This window comes from Heloderma suspectum, chromosome Z (genome assembly GCF_057233095.1).
Source record: "Heloderma suspectum isolate Gila_16-S chromosome Z, 16-S_ref, whole genome shotgun sequence".
Lineage (NCBI taxonomy): Eukaryota > Metazoa > Chordata > Lepidosauria > Squamata > Helodermatidae > Heloderma > Heloderma suspectum.
The window spans coordinates 10,401,433-10,418,433 of NC_139476.1; the positions used below are offsets into that span (position 1 = coordinate 10,401,433).

General features: G+C 46.3%; 1 protein-coding gene across 5 annotated transcripts in view; it reads left to right on the plus strand.

Moving 5' to 3' along the window:
• The window catches only part of GNA15 (G protein subunit alpha 15), a 34,245-nt gene extending 17,546 nt beyond the window's left edge, over positions 1-16,699 (plus strand). For all 5 annotated transcript variants that reach the window (XM_084826299.1, XM_084826297.1, XM_084826300.1 and 2 more), the window contains 2 exons: positions 3,919-4,072; positions 15,913-16,699. In XM_084826299.1, coding sequence (XP_084682425.1) covers positions 3,919-4,072; positions 15,913-16,154 — 396 coding nt within the window. In that variant the 3' untranslated portion in view covers positions 16,155-16,699. The remainder of the gene's footprint in view (positions 1-3,918; positions 4,073-15,912) is intronic.
• Positions 16,700-17,001: the final 302 nt, after the last annotated feature.

The following is a 17,001-nucleotide window of genomic DNA, read 5'->3' on the forward strand; positions in this document are numbered from 1 at the left end:
CATTTGTGTCTTTGCTGAAACAGAATGTTGGATACTTCCAGCAAACTGATGGTATTCAAATGGCCCTGCGGGATGTTTACATTGGGCTACTTTGGATCTGTGTAGATCCATCTTCTGCAACCTGGTTGTTTTGCACCACTGATGTGTTGTGCTACAACTCCCTTAATCCTCCAGCCAGCTCTGCTATGCTAGCTAGGGGATTATGGAAGTTGTCATCCAACATATCTGAAGGGCACCCAGTTGGGGATGGCTTGTGTAGATTTTATGCACTGTGGGGGAACAAGATTGTGCCTATCCACCAGGCACACTCTCTAGGTCCCAGTTCCCCAAGAAACCCATTGGTAATCTGGATAAGGCTGATGAAAGTAAAGGTCAACATACATAGCCTCAAACCGGACAGGGCTTTCCCAGGACTTTGTGCCAGTTAATGATGACAAGCTTTGGCCCCCTGCCATTAGACCTTATGTGTGTAAGCGCTACGCTTTTTGGATTAGAGCTGTATGTGGGCGGCCTCCTGAAATTCTTCCCCCTATCTGTGGACAGAGAAATTAGGGGGACAATTTCACCTGATGTCTCCAGGAGGAGGAGAAATTCTCAGCCGTTTCTCACAGGTAGGGCTCCCCATTAGCAGAGTTGTAGTAGCACAGTTAGAGATGTCACAGGAGTCTGAGAGGGAGGTGGAGTCTACCTCCCTCCCCCGGCTCAACGTCTCATCCACAGACCACTGCCACTTACCCGGCTTCTTCAGCTCCCTGGTCAAGCTGGTGGGCAGTCCATGGGTGCCCGGCGAGCAGCCACCCAACTCCATGGTGAGCTGCCATTTTGTGTAAAAATTGCATCTTGTTTTATGTAAAAGACATTTAACGTAAAGGGTGGCCATAAAGCAGTCATTTACACAAGATTACTTTTTCCCCTTCATGGATCGCTGCCTTGCTGTGGCGAAGGGGCTTGCGTCACTCAGTGAAGGCATAAGCTATGCCATGCAGAGCCACCTAAGATGGACAGGTCATGGTGGAGAGTTCTGACAAAATGTGGTCCACTGGAGAAGGAAATGGCAACCCACTCCAGTATTCCTGCCAAGAAAACCCCATGGAACATATCACAAGGCTAAAAGAGATGATGCCAGAAGATGAGCCCCTCAGGTCAGAAGGTGTCCAATATACTCCTGGGGAAGAGCAGAGGGAATTTCCAAGTAGCGCCAGAAAGAGTGAAACGGCTGGGCCAAAGCCAAAAGGACACTCAGCTGTGGATGTGTCTGGTGGTGAAAAGAAAGTCCAATGCTGTAAAGAACAATATTGTTTAGGAACCTGGAATGTAAGATCAATGAATCAAGGTAAGCTGGAGGTGGTCAAGCATGAGATGGCAAGATTGAACATCGACATCTTGGGAATCAGCGAACTAAAGTGGACAGGCATGGGCGAATTTAATTCAGGTGACCATCATATCTACTACTGTGGGCAAGAATCCCTTAGAAGAAGTGGAGTAGCACTCATAGTCAACAAAAGGGTGGGAAAAGCAGTACTGGGGTACAATCTCAAAAACGACAGAATGATCTCAGTACGAACCCAAGGCAAACCATTCCACATCACAGTAATTCAAGTCTATGCCCCAACCACTGAGGCCGAAGAAGCTGAGGGTGATCGGTTCTATGAAGACCTACAATACCTTCTAGAACTAACACCAAAAAAAGATGTCCTCTTCATCATAGGGGATTGGAATGCTAAAGAAGGAAGTCAAGAAATCACCGGGATAACAGGCAAGCATGGCCTTGGTGTTCAAAATGAAGCAGGACAAAGGCTAATAGAGTTTTGCCAGGAGAACACGCTGATCATAGCAAACACTCTTTTCCAACAGCACAAGAGGCGACTCTACACATGGACGTCACCAGATGGTCAATATCGAAATCAGATGGATTATGTCCTTTGCAGCCAAAGATGGAGAAGCTCTATACAGTCAGTAAAAACAAGACCTGGAGCTGACTGTGGCTCAGATCATGAGCTGATTCTTGCAAAATTTTGGCTTAAATTGAAGAACATAGGGAAAACCACTAAACCATTCAGATATGACTAAATCATATCCCTTAAGAATATACAGTGGAGGTGAGGAATAGATTTAAGGGATTAGACCTGATAGACAGAGTGCTTGAGGAACTATGGACGGAGGTCCGTCACATTGTTCAGGAGGCAGCAACTCAATCCATCCCAAAGAAAAAGAAATGCAAGAAAGCCAAGTGGCTGTCTGAGGAGGTTTTACAAGTCGCTGAGGAAAGGAGGGAAGAAAAAAGCAAGGGAGAAAGGGGAGGATATATCCAACTGAATGCAGAGTTCCAGAGAATAGCAAGGAGAGACAAGAAGGACTTCTTAAATGAACAATGCAAAGAAATCAAGGAAAACAATAGAATGGGAAAGACTAGAGTTCTTTTCAAGAAAATTGGAGATATCAAGGGAACATTTTGTGCAAAGACGGGCATGATAAAGGACAAAGAAGGCAGGGACCTAACAGAAGCAAATGAGATTAAGAAGAGGTGGAAAGAATACACAAAGAACTATACAGGAAAGATCTTAATGTCCCTGATAGTCATGATAGTGAGGTCACTGAACTTGAGCTGAACATCCTCGAGAGTGAAGTCAAGTGGGCCTTAGGAAGCATTACTAACAACAAAGTTAGCGGAGATGACAGTATTCCAGTTGAGCTATTTAAAATCCTAAAAGATGATGCTGTTAAAGTGCTGCACTCAATATGCCAACAAATTTGGAACACTCAGTAGTGGCCACAAGACTGGAAAAGGTCAATTTACATTCCAATGCCAAAGAAGGGCAATGCCAAAGAGTGTTCAAACTACCGCACAATTGTGCTCATTTCTCATGCCAGCAAGGTTATGCTCAAAATCCTACAAGCTAGGCTTCAGCAGTATGTGAACTGAGAACTACCGGAAGTACAAGCTGGGTTCCGAAGAGGCAGAGGAACTAGAGATCAAATCGCCAACATTCATGGATCATGGAGAAAGCAAAAGAATTCCAGAAAAATGTATTCTGCTTCATTGACTACGCTCAAGCCTTTGATTGTGTGGATCACAACAAACTGTGGCAAATTCTGAAAGAGATGGGGGTACCAGACCACCTTACCTGTCTCCTGAGAAACCTGTACAAGGGTCAAGAAGCAACAGTAAGAACTGGACATGGAACAACCGATTGGTTCAAAATTGGGAAAGGAGTACGACAAGGCTGCATATTGTTGCCCTGCTTATTTAACTTACATTCAGAGTACATCATGAGAAACGCCAGGTTGGATGAATCACAGGTTGGAATTAAGATTGCCGGGAGGACAAGGAAGGCCTGGCGTGCTATGGTCCATGGGGTCCTGAAGAGTCGGACACGACTTAATGACTCAACAACAACAACTTTTTCAACGTTCTGTGGGAACTCGCTGGGTGGTCTTTGGGGGCATTTCCCCCTTAGGGTTTTATTTTCTAAAGATTTCCCCTCCTTCTGCAAACCTTTGGCTTCCCCCAAGCTTGTCACATTCTCCCTCTTGTGTGTGTGGTGCCTGTTCTAGCTGCATAAGCAATGGCACTCACAACCTGGACACTGGAAATAGTGAGAGTGATTACACAGGAAGCTTTTATAGGCGGACGTCTTTGTGCCATCTGCTCTGGGAGCAGCTCTACTTCAACTGGTATCGAGCTCTCCAGGGTCTCAGGGTAGGGCACATTCCCATCGTTTGCTGCTTGTGTGTGAGGGTGGTGCCATTTTGGCTACAAGAGCCATAGCGTTCAACAGAGTGAATTATACAAAATCTTATCACCAGAGATTGCTTGCTTTCTGCTCCTCCAAAAATTGAAGCAACTTGGCTCCATCAGCTGTAACAAGCAGTGCTTGTGTTTTCCTTTCCCCTCCTGTCTCTCCTCCCTTGCATTAGAATCGGATGCGGGAGAGCCTTGACCTCTTCAGGACCATCCTGGAGCTACCATGGTTCTGGAACACCTCTATCATCCTCTTCCTCAACAAAGTGGACATCTTGGAGGAGAAGATCATGATCTCTGACCTGGCTGCTTACTTCCCAGGTTTTCCAGGTAACACTTCCTGTGTGGTTTCTCCACAACAATGGAAGGAGACAGAAGGAGAAGCCAGTCTTGGCTTACCCGGATTTTTCAAGGAGCCAGCTTTGCTCTGCACAGCACTCCAGAAGCAAGTGTATCACACCAGTAAAAGTCGCTTCACAGAACATACTTCTGGGTAGGGTGGGGGTGGGGAGTTGGAGTGAATGTCAGCTGATAGGCAGAGGCTGCTCAATTAAAAAGAGAGGCTCCCCCGACCCTCTTCCGGCTCTCCGCCCCTTTCACCTTGAATAAAATCCCAGGAGGTTTCCTCCTGTGTCACTACATAAATCCCTCTCCTTCTCTATCTCTCTCTGTCTCTCCCCCCTCCTCAGCATTATTTACTCTGTTGAAGAACAATCACTAAAGGAACACAGTGTGCTCCTTCCCCTGAAACTAATGATGCTGGGAATAATCTCCTTCTCTCCTGCCCCCACCCCCAGCCCCCTAGTGTTATTTATTCCCTTAAAGAACAATTACTGAAGGAACACAGTGTTCTCTCTACTTTGATCTGCCGATGCTGTGATCCACTGAAGCTTCGAAGCTTCAACATTAAGGCTCCTAAATGTGTTATTTTAATTCATGGGAATCCAGTAACTTTGGAAGTGCGCATTTCAGGAACAACCCTCACTGACCACAATGGGAGTTGCTTCTGAGTAGACACACATATGCTTGTGCTGGGAAAGACAGAGGGGAAATGAAGGGATGGGAAACCAGCCCCCCTTTTAACCCGATGCTGTGCAGGATCCAGTGCTCAAAGGTGAAAGTAATTACTTCCGAATGGCAATAAACCAAACAACAGAGAACTGCAGCTTGGTAAAGTGCTTTACAGCCTTTAGGGAATTAGTGCTTTAAAATCTGCTATTTCAATTGAGGGGGATCTCTGTAGATGCTGGTGTGCACATTCAGGGGGCATGCCTCATTGACCACAATGGGAGTTACTTCTGAGTGGACACTAATTGGTTTGTGCTGGGAAACACAGGGGAAACACCCCTTGACTGGGGTCATGGTGAAAGGCACACCCATGGGCAGGGCTTGCATACCTGAGCTAAATGCAGGGGTTGGAGCACACAACAGCTATATCATGGAGAACCCAACTTAAGGAAAAGAATCGGACTTGAAGCAGTCTTGGGAAATTCAGTTTTTTGTCAGTGATAAGCTCCAGAGTGGCTGCTGGATGGCCACGATGTCATATATTCCTAATAACCTCCAAACACAGCCAGCTTGGAGTCAATCAGTCATGGAGGCACCCCCTGCTCTGTCCAGACAGACAGCATGGTGTAGTGGTTAAAGCTTCCTTCTCCAACCTGGTGTCTTCCAGATGTATTGGATTCCATCTCCTATTATCCCCCAGCTGGCATGGTCATTGGGGAGACCCACCCAGCCATGGACCTCCAGGCATATTCTTTCTCAGCCTAGCCTACCTCACAAGGTGGCTGTTGGGAGGATAAACTTTGGGGTTGGGGACAACATGTAGATCCTTGGAAAAAGGGCAGGATATAAATTTGGTAAATAAATAGAACAGTAATAACACGCAGTGCGCAAAAGCTTGGTAGAGAACTTGGGCTTAATGCAGCCACAGGGCCAGTGATTAAATGAAGGAACTGCAGGCATTTTAGTCCTCACTCCAGATGTCATAGAATCATAGAATCATAGAATAGTAGGGTTGGAAGGGGCCTACAAGGCCATCGAGTCCAACCTCCTGCTCAGTGCAGGAATCCAAGTCAGAGCATCCCTGACAGATGGCTGTCCAGCCTCATCTTGAACGCCTCCAGTGTGGGGGAGCCCACCACCTCCCTAGGTCATGGGTTCCATTGTCATATTGCTCTAAGAGTCAGGAAGTTTTTCCTGATGTTCAGCCAGAATCTGGCTTCCTGTAATTTGAGCCCATTATTCCGTGTCCTGCACTCTGGGATGATCAAGAAGAGATCCTGGCCTTCCTCTCTGGGACAACCTTTCAAGTACTTGAAGAGTGCTATCATATCTCCCCTCAGTCTTCTCTTCTCAAGGCTAAACGTGCCCAGTTCTTTCAGTCTCTCTTCATAGGGCTTTGTTTCCAGTCCCCTGATCATCTTTGTTGCCCTCCTCTGAACCCTCTCCAGTTTGTCTGCATCCTTCTTCAAGTGTGGTGCCCAGAACTGGACACAGTACTCCAGGTGAGGCCTAACCACTGTTGAGTAGAGGGGAACTAGTACTTCCCGTGATTTGGAAGCTATGCTTCTATGAATGCAGCCCAAAAGAGCATTGGCCTTTTTTGCAGCCACATCACATTGTTGGCTCATATTCAGCTTGTGATCAACAACAATTCCAAGATCCTTCTCGCTTGTAGTGTTGTTGAGCCACGTATCCCCCATCTTGTAACTGTGCATTTGGTTTCTTTTTCCTAGGTGCAGAACTTGGCATTTATCCCTGTTAAATGTCATTCTGTTGTTTTCTGCCCAGCGCGCCAGTCTATCCAGATCACTTTGAATTTTGTTTCTGTCTTCCAAAGTATTAGCTATCCCGCTCAATTTTGTGTCATCTGCAAATTTGATCAGCATTCCCTGCACCTCCTTCTCCAAGTCATTAATAAAAATGTTGAAGAGCACTGGGCCCAGGACTGAGCCCTGCGGTACCCTACTCGTTAACTCTCCCCAGTTTGAGAAGGTCCCATTGAGAAGCACTCTTGGTGTCTGATTCTGTAGCCAACTGTGGATCCACTGGATCGTTGTTTCATCTAGCCCACTTTGAGCTAGTTTGCTCATCAGGATATCATGTGGCGCTTTGTCAAAAGCTTTGCTGAAGTCGAGGTATATGATGTCTACAGCACTCCCACAGTCCACACGGGAGGTAACTTGATCAAAAAATGAGATCAGGTTCATCTGGCAGGACTTGTTTTTGACAAATCCATGTTGGCTTCGAGTAATCACTGCATTGTTTTCAAGGTGCTTACAGATGGATTGCTTTATCATCTGCTCCAGAATTTTCCCAGGGATTGATGTCAGACTGACTGGTCTGTAGTTCCCAGGTTCCTCCCTTTTACCCTTTTTGAAGATAGGGACAACATTAGCCCTCCTCCAGTCATCTGGCACCTCACTCATCCTCCATGATTTCTCAAAGAGAATAGACAGCAGTTCTGAGAGTTCTTCTGCCAGTTCCTTTATTACTCTAGGATGCAGTTCATCTGGCCCTGGAGATCTGAACTCTTTCAAAGTAATTCGGTGTTCCTTGACCATATGCCTATCGATCTCAAGCTGCAATCCTGCCCCTTCAGCCTGTACTTTGCCTTTGCCAGGGGGGTCATAGACCCTCTTTTGGGAGAAGACTGAGCCAAAGTAGGAATTGAGCACCTCTGCCTTTTCTTGGTCATCTGTTATCGTTTTGCCATCCTTATTTAATAACTGAACCACCATTTATTTCCTCTGCCTTTTACTATGCATGTAGCTGAAGAAAGCCTTTTTGTTGTTTTTAGCATCCCTCGCTAACCTCAGCTCATTCTCAGCTTTAGCCTCCCTGCAATTCTGTGCTACCTGCCTGTGCTCTTCCTTTGTTGCTTGGCCTTCTCTCCACTTCCTATATGTGTCCTTTTTTGTTTTCAGGTCATCCCTAAGCTTTTTGTGAAGCCACATTGGCTTCTTCTGTTGTCTTCCACCTTTTCTTCTTGTTGGAATTGTTTGTGATTGTGCCTTGAGAATTTCCTTTTTTAAAAGCTCCTACTCATCTTGGACTCCTTTTCTCACTAGCGTCGCTTACCATGGGACCTTACTGATCATTGTTCTGAGTTTATTAAAATCAGCTTTCCTAAAATCCAGGGCACGCGTTTGACTACACTCGGCTTTTGCTTCCCTTAGAACCAAGAACTCAAGTACAACATGGTCGCTTTCCCCCAGAGTTCCTGTAACTGCTACTTTATCCACTAAGTCATCTCTGTTGGTTAGGATTAAGTCAAGGATAGCCGATCCTCTAGTTCCTTCCTCTACTTTCTGTAGGAGGAAGTTATCTGCTCCACAAGTCAGGAGTTTCCTGGAGGGGCCATGTTTTGCAGAATTTGTTTCCCAACAAATATTGGGGAAATTGAAGTCCCCCATTACTACTACATCATGCTTCCTTGAAACATTGGCTATTTGCTTTTCAAAAGTTTCATCCTCCTTGATTGGGTGGCCGGTATTAGACTCCGACCACCAGGTTCCTTTTATTCTTTGCTCCATTTATTTTGCTCCAGATGCTCTCGATGGGGCTACCAAGCTCATCTTCCTGTATTTCTGTACAGAGATATGTATTTTTCACATACAGTGCAACCCCACCTGCCTTTCTGTTCCTCCTGTTCTTTTTGAACAAGTTATATCCTTCAATTGCTGTATTCCAGTCATGAGAGTCATCCCACCAAGTCTCAGTTATACCTATCAAGTCATAATTTCCCTCCTGCATTAAGAGTTCAAGTTCGTTTTGTTTGTTTCCCATACTCTGGGCATTAATATATAGACATCGAAGACCATGTGCTTCATAGTCTGGCTTTCTTCCTACATGTGTCTGAAGACTATTTTTGGGCGCTATTGTTGCAGAACCCAGAGTCAGAGAGACCACGGAGTGAAGGAAAAAGGTTTTTTTATTTAACGTGCGGGCTTAAGGCTGGAATCATTTCCAAAGAGCCAGAAGCCCTGAAATACATCAGCACATTGTTTTTATAGACATTGTGACACATATGAAACGGCTCCTCCTCCCTCTCCCATGTGGGGTTGCAGTCCTCAACATTTTTTTCCCAGCACCATTGTTTATAATACAAGAACTGGGTTATAGGGTAGCCATGATAAGGAGAGAACAGCAGGGAACAAGATAGACAATTGTATGACCTTTGACAAGATAAGGAATTCCTGTGTCTCGTCAGCTTACAACAATATATTCAAGGGAGAAAGAGCTCAGCAAGAACATGAAGCATGAGACTGCATGAGGCTACTTAGTCTGACCCCCGATATGGCTGCTACACTATCAGAGCTGTTTTCTCTGTTGCAGTGCACATGCCTACATCCATTGTTACCCCCAACATTACATCTCCCTTCCCCGTAGGATTCAGTTTAAAGCCCTCCTGAAGTTCTTCATTCTGTGGCCAAACACATTCTTCCCATCCTTTGTGAGGTGCAACCCGTCCCTTCCCAACAGCCCATCTTCCAGGAAGTATAGGCCGTGGTCCCAGAATCCAAATCTCTCTCGTCGGCACCACCTTCGTAGCCAGTCATTCACCCGGAGTACTTTTCGTTCCCTTTCTATCCCTCTTCTAACTACTGGAAGGATAGATGAGAAAACTATCTGGGCCCCAAAGTTCTTGAGTTTCCTTCCCAAAGCTTCAAAGTCTGACGTGATTTCTTCGTAGCTCCGCTTGGCGGTATCATTTGTTCCCACATGGATGAGAAGAAAGGGTTACCTGTCAGTGGGCTTTATGAGTGCAGGCAACCTTTCAGTCACATCTCTATTTCATCCTCCCGGGAGACAACATACCTGGCGAGTCCACGGGTCTTTGCGACATACTTGGGTCTTGATACTACGCAGCAAGGAGTCTCCCACTACTACCACTCTTCTCTTCTTCTTGTTGTAGGCCTGGGTTTCATTGCCTCTGTTTGACTGACCTTCAGCCTCTTGCTCACTCTCATGTAGGTTCCCCTGTGATTCTTCCTCTGCAGGCTGTCCTCCAGTCTCATCCGCAAGTACCTGGAATCGGTTCCACAGCTCCACTGCTTCCACTGGTGCAGAGTGGCATCTAGTTCTTCTTCTCCTAACTGTCACCCTTTTCCAAGGAGTATCCTCTACTCCATTTTTCTTCACCTCAGCATTTCCCAGTGCCTCATCTTGCTGTTGCTCTTCAAGCTTCTGGTCTTCCCTTTGCGGCTGTAGTTCCCCCATTCTGTCCAAGAACTCTTCATGTTCTCTTATTCCCCGGAGGGTCGACAGTCGCCGCTCCAGTCCACTTACTTTTTCTTCCAGCAGCGTGATCAACTTGCCCTTGTTGCAGGTGTAGGCCATGTTGTTCTCAGGCAAGAAAACAAACATTGCACACACCTTGCAGGTCACCACCACTGAAGAGTCTTGTCCTTCCATAGCCTCTTTTCCCTTTTTGTGTCTAGCTGTGTGATTGTTCTAGACTAGCCTGTGCCTGCTCCTCTACTCAGTAGAGGTTAAAAGCAGAGTCCCACTGGTGTGGAAGTGTGTGTTACAAGACAAATAAATGAAAAAAAGTTAGTTAATAAATAAATAAATAAAAAAATGTTAGGGGCCTCCCCCTTGACCTCCCCTGCCGAACTCCCCTGGCCGACTCCTGTTTGCTCCTCCTGTTCGCTCGCTCTGTGGGAGCTTGCTTGCTTCTGTAGTCCCTGGACCAGCTGGAGCAGCTTGCTCTGCTCTGCTCTGCTCTGCTCAGCTGGGAGGCGGGAAACAGACTGAAGCTTCCTGCCCACTCAGCTGCTGGGAGTACTCAGCCCCCCCCCAATTCAGTTGGAGCTCTCAGAAGCACCTGGTGAGCTCCCATCCACTCAGAAAGACGAAGGGCAGCCCCCTGGGCTTCCTGCAGCCCACTTTCCTCTTAGCCTCTGTCTCCTTTGTCTCCTTTGTCTCTTCTACCACTGCAGCTCCGCTGGCCAACTCCTGTTCGCTCCCCCTGTTCACTCGCTCAGATAATCTAGAACAGGAGTGGGCAGAAGCTTGATCTCCAGATGTTTAGGACTACAATTCCCAGAAGCCCCTCTCAGCATGGCCAACGGTCAGGAATGCTGGGAGGCCAAAACATCTGGAGACCTACTTTCTGCCCACCTGAGCTAGAGTCAATGGGTTTTATCCAATGTTAGTCCTCAGAATAGGCCCATTGAAATGAGTTTGTTGTTTTTGTTTATTCGCTTCCGACTCTTCATGACTTCATGGACCAGCCCACATCAGAGCTTCCTGTCGGCCATTGCCACCCCCAGCTCCCCCAAGGTCAAATCCGTCACCTCCAGAATATCATCCATCCATCTTGCCCTTGGTTGGCCCCTCTTCCTTTTGCCTTCCACTTTCCCTAGCATCAGCATCTTCTCCAGGGTGTCCTGTCTTCTCATTATGAGGCCAAAGTACTTCAGTTTGGCCTTTAATATCATTCCCTCAAGTGAGCAGTCTGGCTTTATTTCCTGGAGTATGGTTTGATCTTCTTGCAGTCCAAAGCACTCTCAGAATTTTCCTCCAACACCACAGTTCAAAAGCATCTATCTTCCTTCACTCAGCCTTCCTTATGGTCCAGCTCTCGCAGCCATAGGTACTACGGGGAATACCATTGCTTGAACTATGCTGACTTTTGTTGTCAGTGTGATGTCTCTGCTCTTCACTATTTTATCAAGATTTGCCATTGCTCTCCTCCCAAGAAGTAAACGTCTTTTGATTTCCTGGCTGCAGTCAGCATCTGCAGTAATCTTTGAGCCTAGAAAGATAAAGTCTGTCACTACCTCCACGTTTTCTCCCTCTATTTGCCAGTTATCAGTCAAGCTGTTTGCCATAATCTTGGTTTTTTGAGGTTTAACTGCAACCCAGCTTTTGCACTTTCTTCTTTCACCTTCGTCATGAGGTTCCTCAGCCCCTCCTCGCTTTCAGCCATCAAAGTGGTATCATCGGCATATCTGACACTGTTAATGTTCCTTCCAGCAATTTTTACTCCAGCCTTGGATTCATCAAGCCCAGCACTGTCGCATGATGTGTTCTGCGTACAGGTTGAATAGGTAGGGTGAGAGTATACAACCCTGCCGTACTCCTTTCCCAATCTTAAACCAGTTCGTTGTTCCATGGTCTACCATTGCTACTTGGTCGTTATACAGATTCCTCAGGAGACAGACAAGATGACTTGGTATCCCCATACCACCAAGAACTTTCTACAATTTGTTATGATCCATACAGCTTTAGAATAGTCAATAAAACAGACATAGATGTTTTTCTGAAACCTTTCTCCATTATCCAGCGGATGTTGGCAATTTGGTCTCTAGTTCCTCTGCCTTTTCTAAACCCAGCTTGTACATCTGGCAATTCTCATTCCATGAATTGCTGGAGTCTACCTTGCAAGATCTTGAGCATTACCTTACTGGCATGTGAAATAAGCGCCACTGTTCAATAGTTGGAACATTCTTTAGTGTTTCACTTTTTTGGTATGGGGATATAAGTTGATTTTTTCCAGTCTGGTGGCCATTCTTGTGTTTTCCAAATTTGCTGGCATATGGCATGCATCATCTTGCAAGATTTTAAACAGTTGGGATACTGTCGTCTCCTGCTGCCTTGTTATTAGCAATGCTTCTTAAGGCCCATTCAACCTCACTCTTCAGGATGTCTGGCTCTAACTCACTGACCACACCGTCAAATCTATCCCCGTTATTATTATCTTTCCTATACAGATCTTCCGTATATTCTTGCCACCTTTTCTTGATCTCTTCTGCTTCTGTTAGGTCCTTGCCATCTTTGTTTTTGATCATACCCATTTTTGCCTGGAATTTACCTCCGATGTTTCTAATTTTCTGGAAGAGGTCTCTTGTCCTTCCTATTCTATTATCTTCTTCCGTATCTGCGCATTGTGTGTTTAAAAATAATTCCTTATCTCTTCTGGCTAACCTCTGGAATTTTGCATTTAATTGGGCACATCTCTCCCTATCACTGTTGCCTTTTGCTTTCCTTCTTTCTTGGGCTACTTCCATTGTCTCAGCAGACAGCCATCTTGCCCTCTTGGTTTTCTTTTTCTTTGGGACATTTTTTGTTGCCGCCTCCTGAACAATGTTGCGAACTTCTGTCCATAGTTCTTCCAGGACCCTATCTACTAAATCTAGTCCCTGAAATCTATTCTTCACCTCCGCTGCATATTCATGAGGAATATTAGTGAGCTCATATCTAACTGATCTGTGGGTCTTCCCTATTCTCTTTAGTCTGATTCTAAATTGTGCAATAAGAAGTTTGTGATCTGAACTGCAGTCGGCTCCAGGTCTTGTTTTTACCAACTGCATAGATGTCCGCCACCTTTGGCTACAAAGGATGTAGTCAATCTGATTTCGGTATCGACCATCTGGTGAAATCCATGTATAAAGTCATCTTTTAGGTTGTTGGAAGAGAGTGTTTGTTATGCACAGTGAGTTGTCTTGGCAAAATTCTATCAGCCTATGCCCTGCTTCATTTTGTTCTCCCAGACCATGCTTGCCTGTAATTCCAGGTGTCGTTTGACTACCCACCTTAGCATTCCAGTTTCCTGTAATGAAAATAATGTATCTTTTTGGCATACTATGCAGTAGGTGCTGCAAATCCTCATAGAACTGATCTACTTCTGCGTCTTCAGCATCTGTGGTTGGAGCGTATATTTGGATCACTGTGATGTTAAATGGCTTACCCTGAATTCGAATTGAGATCATTCTGTCATTTTTTGGATTGTATCCAAGCACTGCTTTAGCCACTTTATTATTAATTATGAAGGCTACTCCATTTCTTCTGTGGTCCTCTTGTCCACAGTAGTAGATCTGGTGGTCATCTGATGTGAAGTGGCCCATTCCAGTCCATTTCAGTTCACTGACACCCAGAATGTCTATATTTAATCTTGACATCTGCCCAGTAACCACATCCAATTTGCCCTGGCTCATAGATCTTACATTCCAGGTTCCTATGGTGTGTTGATCTTTAGAACATCGGATTCGTCGTTCACCACCAGCACCATCGGCCGCTAGCCGTCCTTTCGGCTTTGAGCTAGTTTGAGCACCATCACATCTGGGGCTAGTTGAACTTATCCTCTGTTCCTCCCCAGTAGCATTTTGACCATCTTCCGACCTGGGAGTCCCATCTTCCAATGGTACACCAACATATCTCTGGTTGTACTGATCCATTAAGTTTTCATGGCAAGAATACTGGGGTGGGTTGCCGTTACCTTCCCCAGGGATCGTATGTAGTCTGACCTCTCTGCCATGACCTTCCCGTCTTGGGTGTCCCTTCACAGTTTAGCTCATGGCGTCATTGAGGTGCTCAAGCTCCAGCACCATGACAAGGTAACAATCTCCTTTGCTGGAGTCCTCCTTAGAATAGGCCCATTGAAATGAGTTAGACTACCTTAAGTCCCATTCATTTCAGTGGGTCTACTCTAAGTAGGAGTAAATATTGGATACAACCCGTAGAGCTGGAAGGGACCTCAAAGGTAATCTAGACCACCCCACTGCCCCAGATGCAGGGAATTCCAGCATCCCTGACAGGTGGCCATTCAGCCTCTGCTTAAAAACCTCTAATGAAGGAGAGCTCACCATTTCCTGAGGCAGTCCTTCCACTGTCAATCAGTTCGAACTGCCAAAAAGTAGACCTTCCTAACGTTTGCCGGAAACTCCTTTTCTTGTAATTTGAGCTAGGAGAGCAAGACATGTCTCAGTGGCCTGGCCTGGCAGCTCAGTTGTGATTTAGGATTGTGACTTCTGCCCTCTTTCTGACCTTTGTGGCCATTTGTTCTAATGCACCTGGGGGGAAAGCGGGGGTATTTTAGAGCTTGAGAAGATGCAGCTCAGTTGAGTCAGGGGTTGGAGCAATTCCCCTATGAGGAAAGGTTTCACCATCTGGGACTCGTTCGCTTAGAAAAATGGCGAGTATAAAGGTAGGCTTGGGGTGGAGAAAAGTGGAGAGAGAGAAGTTGTTTTTCTCCATCTCATAATACTAGAACCCCAAATGGGTTATCTAATGAAAGTGAGTGGTGGGAGATCCAGGATAGATAAAAGAAAGGGCTTCTTTACAAAGGGCGGAGTTAAACTATGGAACTCACTACCACAAGATGTAGTGATGGCCATCATCTTGGGGACTGGACGAATGCAGGGAGGATAAGGCCACCAATGGCTACTGCTCATAATGGCTATATATATTACCTGCAGTATCAGAGGCAGCAGGGGGAGGCACAGGTTTCTGGAGTTGTGTTGTACTTAAGGGGACATGGCATCCCTAATTCATTATGCCTGAATATCACATTGGTGATGCCCCTGCTAACTAGCAGCATGATCCTGTGCATGTTTACTCAGAAATAATTATCATTAAGTCCAACAGGGCTTACTAGCAAGTGTGATTTAAGACTGCAGCCTAAAAGACTGCTTCAAGTGTTATCCCTCAGTGCATAACCATAAAGCAGAACCATGCCCTCCAAGTTTATCCCAAACACCTGCACATCCTCCAGCCTTGCCCATGCCGCCCTAACCTCTGTGCATTCAGTAGAACATCAGAAAAGTGAGTCTATGCATGTAGATGCTGTAGCCAATCGAGAAACCTGGGCGTTTTGGGTTCCCAGCGGGGTTGATGCTGAACATGTAGACATTGGGGGTACACAGCCCATGGATGTTGGGGGCAGAGTTGGTGGGTTTGATCTGCACCCCACATGTATGGTACATGTGCAAAGAGATAAACATGGAGAGCTTCTTCGGCTGCAATCCCACCCCCACTAACCTGTGGAAATTACTTCTGAGTAGGATATGTATTAGGGTTGCAGATTAAGGGCATCCCATGCACCTGTACTGATTATGTGGCACCGAAGGGACCCATCACTGGAGCAACAGGAAGCTAGTGCTTCCTAAAGCAACCCTGGAAACGAGCCGAAATGCTTGTTTCTGGAATGGGACGGTTCAGCGGACCTCACAGAAGCGAGCTCTGCTGAACTGTCCCAACCTCGAAACAAGCATTTCAGCCCATTTCTGGGGTTTCTCTAGGAAGCGCTAGCTTCTTGTTGCTCCAGTGGTGGGTCCCTTTGGTGCCACATTTCCAGCAGAGATACGTGGGCAGTGTTGGCTGCTGCCTTAGGTCAGCTGACTTTCTCACAGAGGGCTGTGTTGTTTGTCGGTTTCCAGGCCCAAAGCAAGATGTCCACTCGGCGAAGCGGTTCATCTTAGAGATGTACACAGACGTCTTCAGACAGTTCTCAGCCCCCAATGGCGAGTCTGGTGTGGGGCCTTCCAAAGAGGTCTGCAGGCCTAGGATCCTTTACCCTCACTACACCTGTGCCACAGACACACAGAACATCTGTACAGTTTTTGAGGACATTAAAGACGCAGTCCTGGCGGGCTACCTGGATGAGTTCAACCTGGTCTAAAGGAGCCACACAGACTGCATGGATGCTGCAGAAAAGGCCTTGTACCTTCATCTGGAGGAGTTTGGTGACTGAGATGGTCAACTGGTGCGAAGGAACTCCTACTGAATTGTTGTGCCTGTCGAGGTCTTTTTTAATAGTATCTCCTCTTGGGCTTATCCTAGAGCTTTGGATGAACCTGTCTTTTTGGAGACTCAATGCTGAGAAATGCCCAAGGATTGAAACACTTTCCACTCCAACCTGCAGCACTTTGGACAGGATTTCAAAGTCCCAGATACCTGCCTCCTAATTGGTTTAGTCAGTTTTGTTGTGACTGGCCTGCGTGGCAGGACCTGGGGGCCTTATCCTGCCTTCTGATCTTTCTATGGCTCTTATCCTTGGACCACAATATCCTCCACCTTTGATCAGTAGTTGGGATTTGACAATTCCAGTATGTGAATGCTTGAACGTCTCACACATGTTTACCCTATGCAAGTTACTTTTGTATACAGGAAATCGCTGCTGCTGAAAATAAAATGTGCAAGGTTGGACAGAGTGGCCATGGCTGCAAACATATGCTGTGGAGCTGGTGTCAGGGGTTGGCATTGTGAGACTGCTGCCTCATTGCAGTTAATTCCTGTTTACCTGTCCCCCCCAGGCATATCAGTAGAGACAATAGTATGGATTGCCTTGTGCTACTTCTGGACAGCAATGTGGATCAGGCCCAGGGGCCACGGAGGGTATCCCATTGAGGGAATCTTGCCCCCAAAACCTCCCCCCCCAATCTTGAACCTGTGACACTGCTATGCACACTTACCAGGGAGTAAGCCCCATTGGACCTAGTGTGGCTTTCTTCTGGGTAAGCATGCAA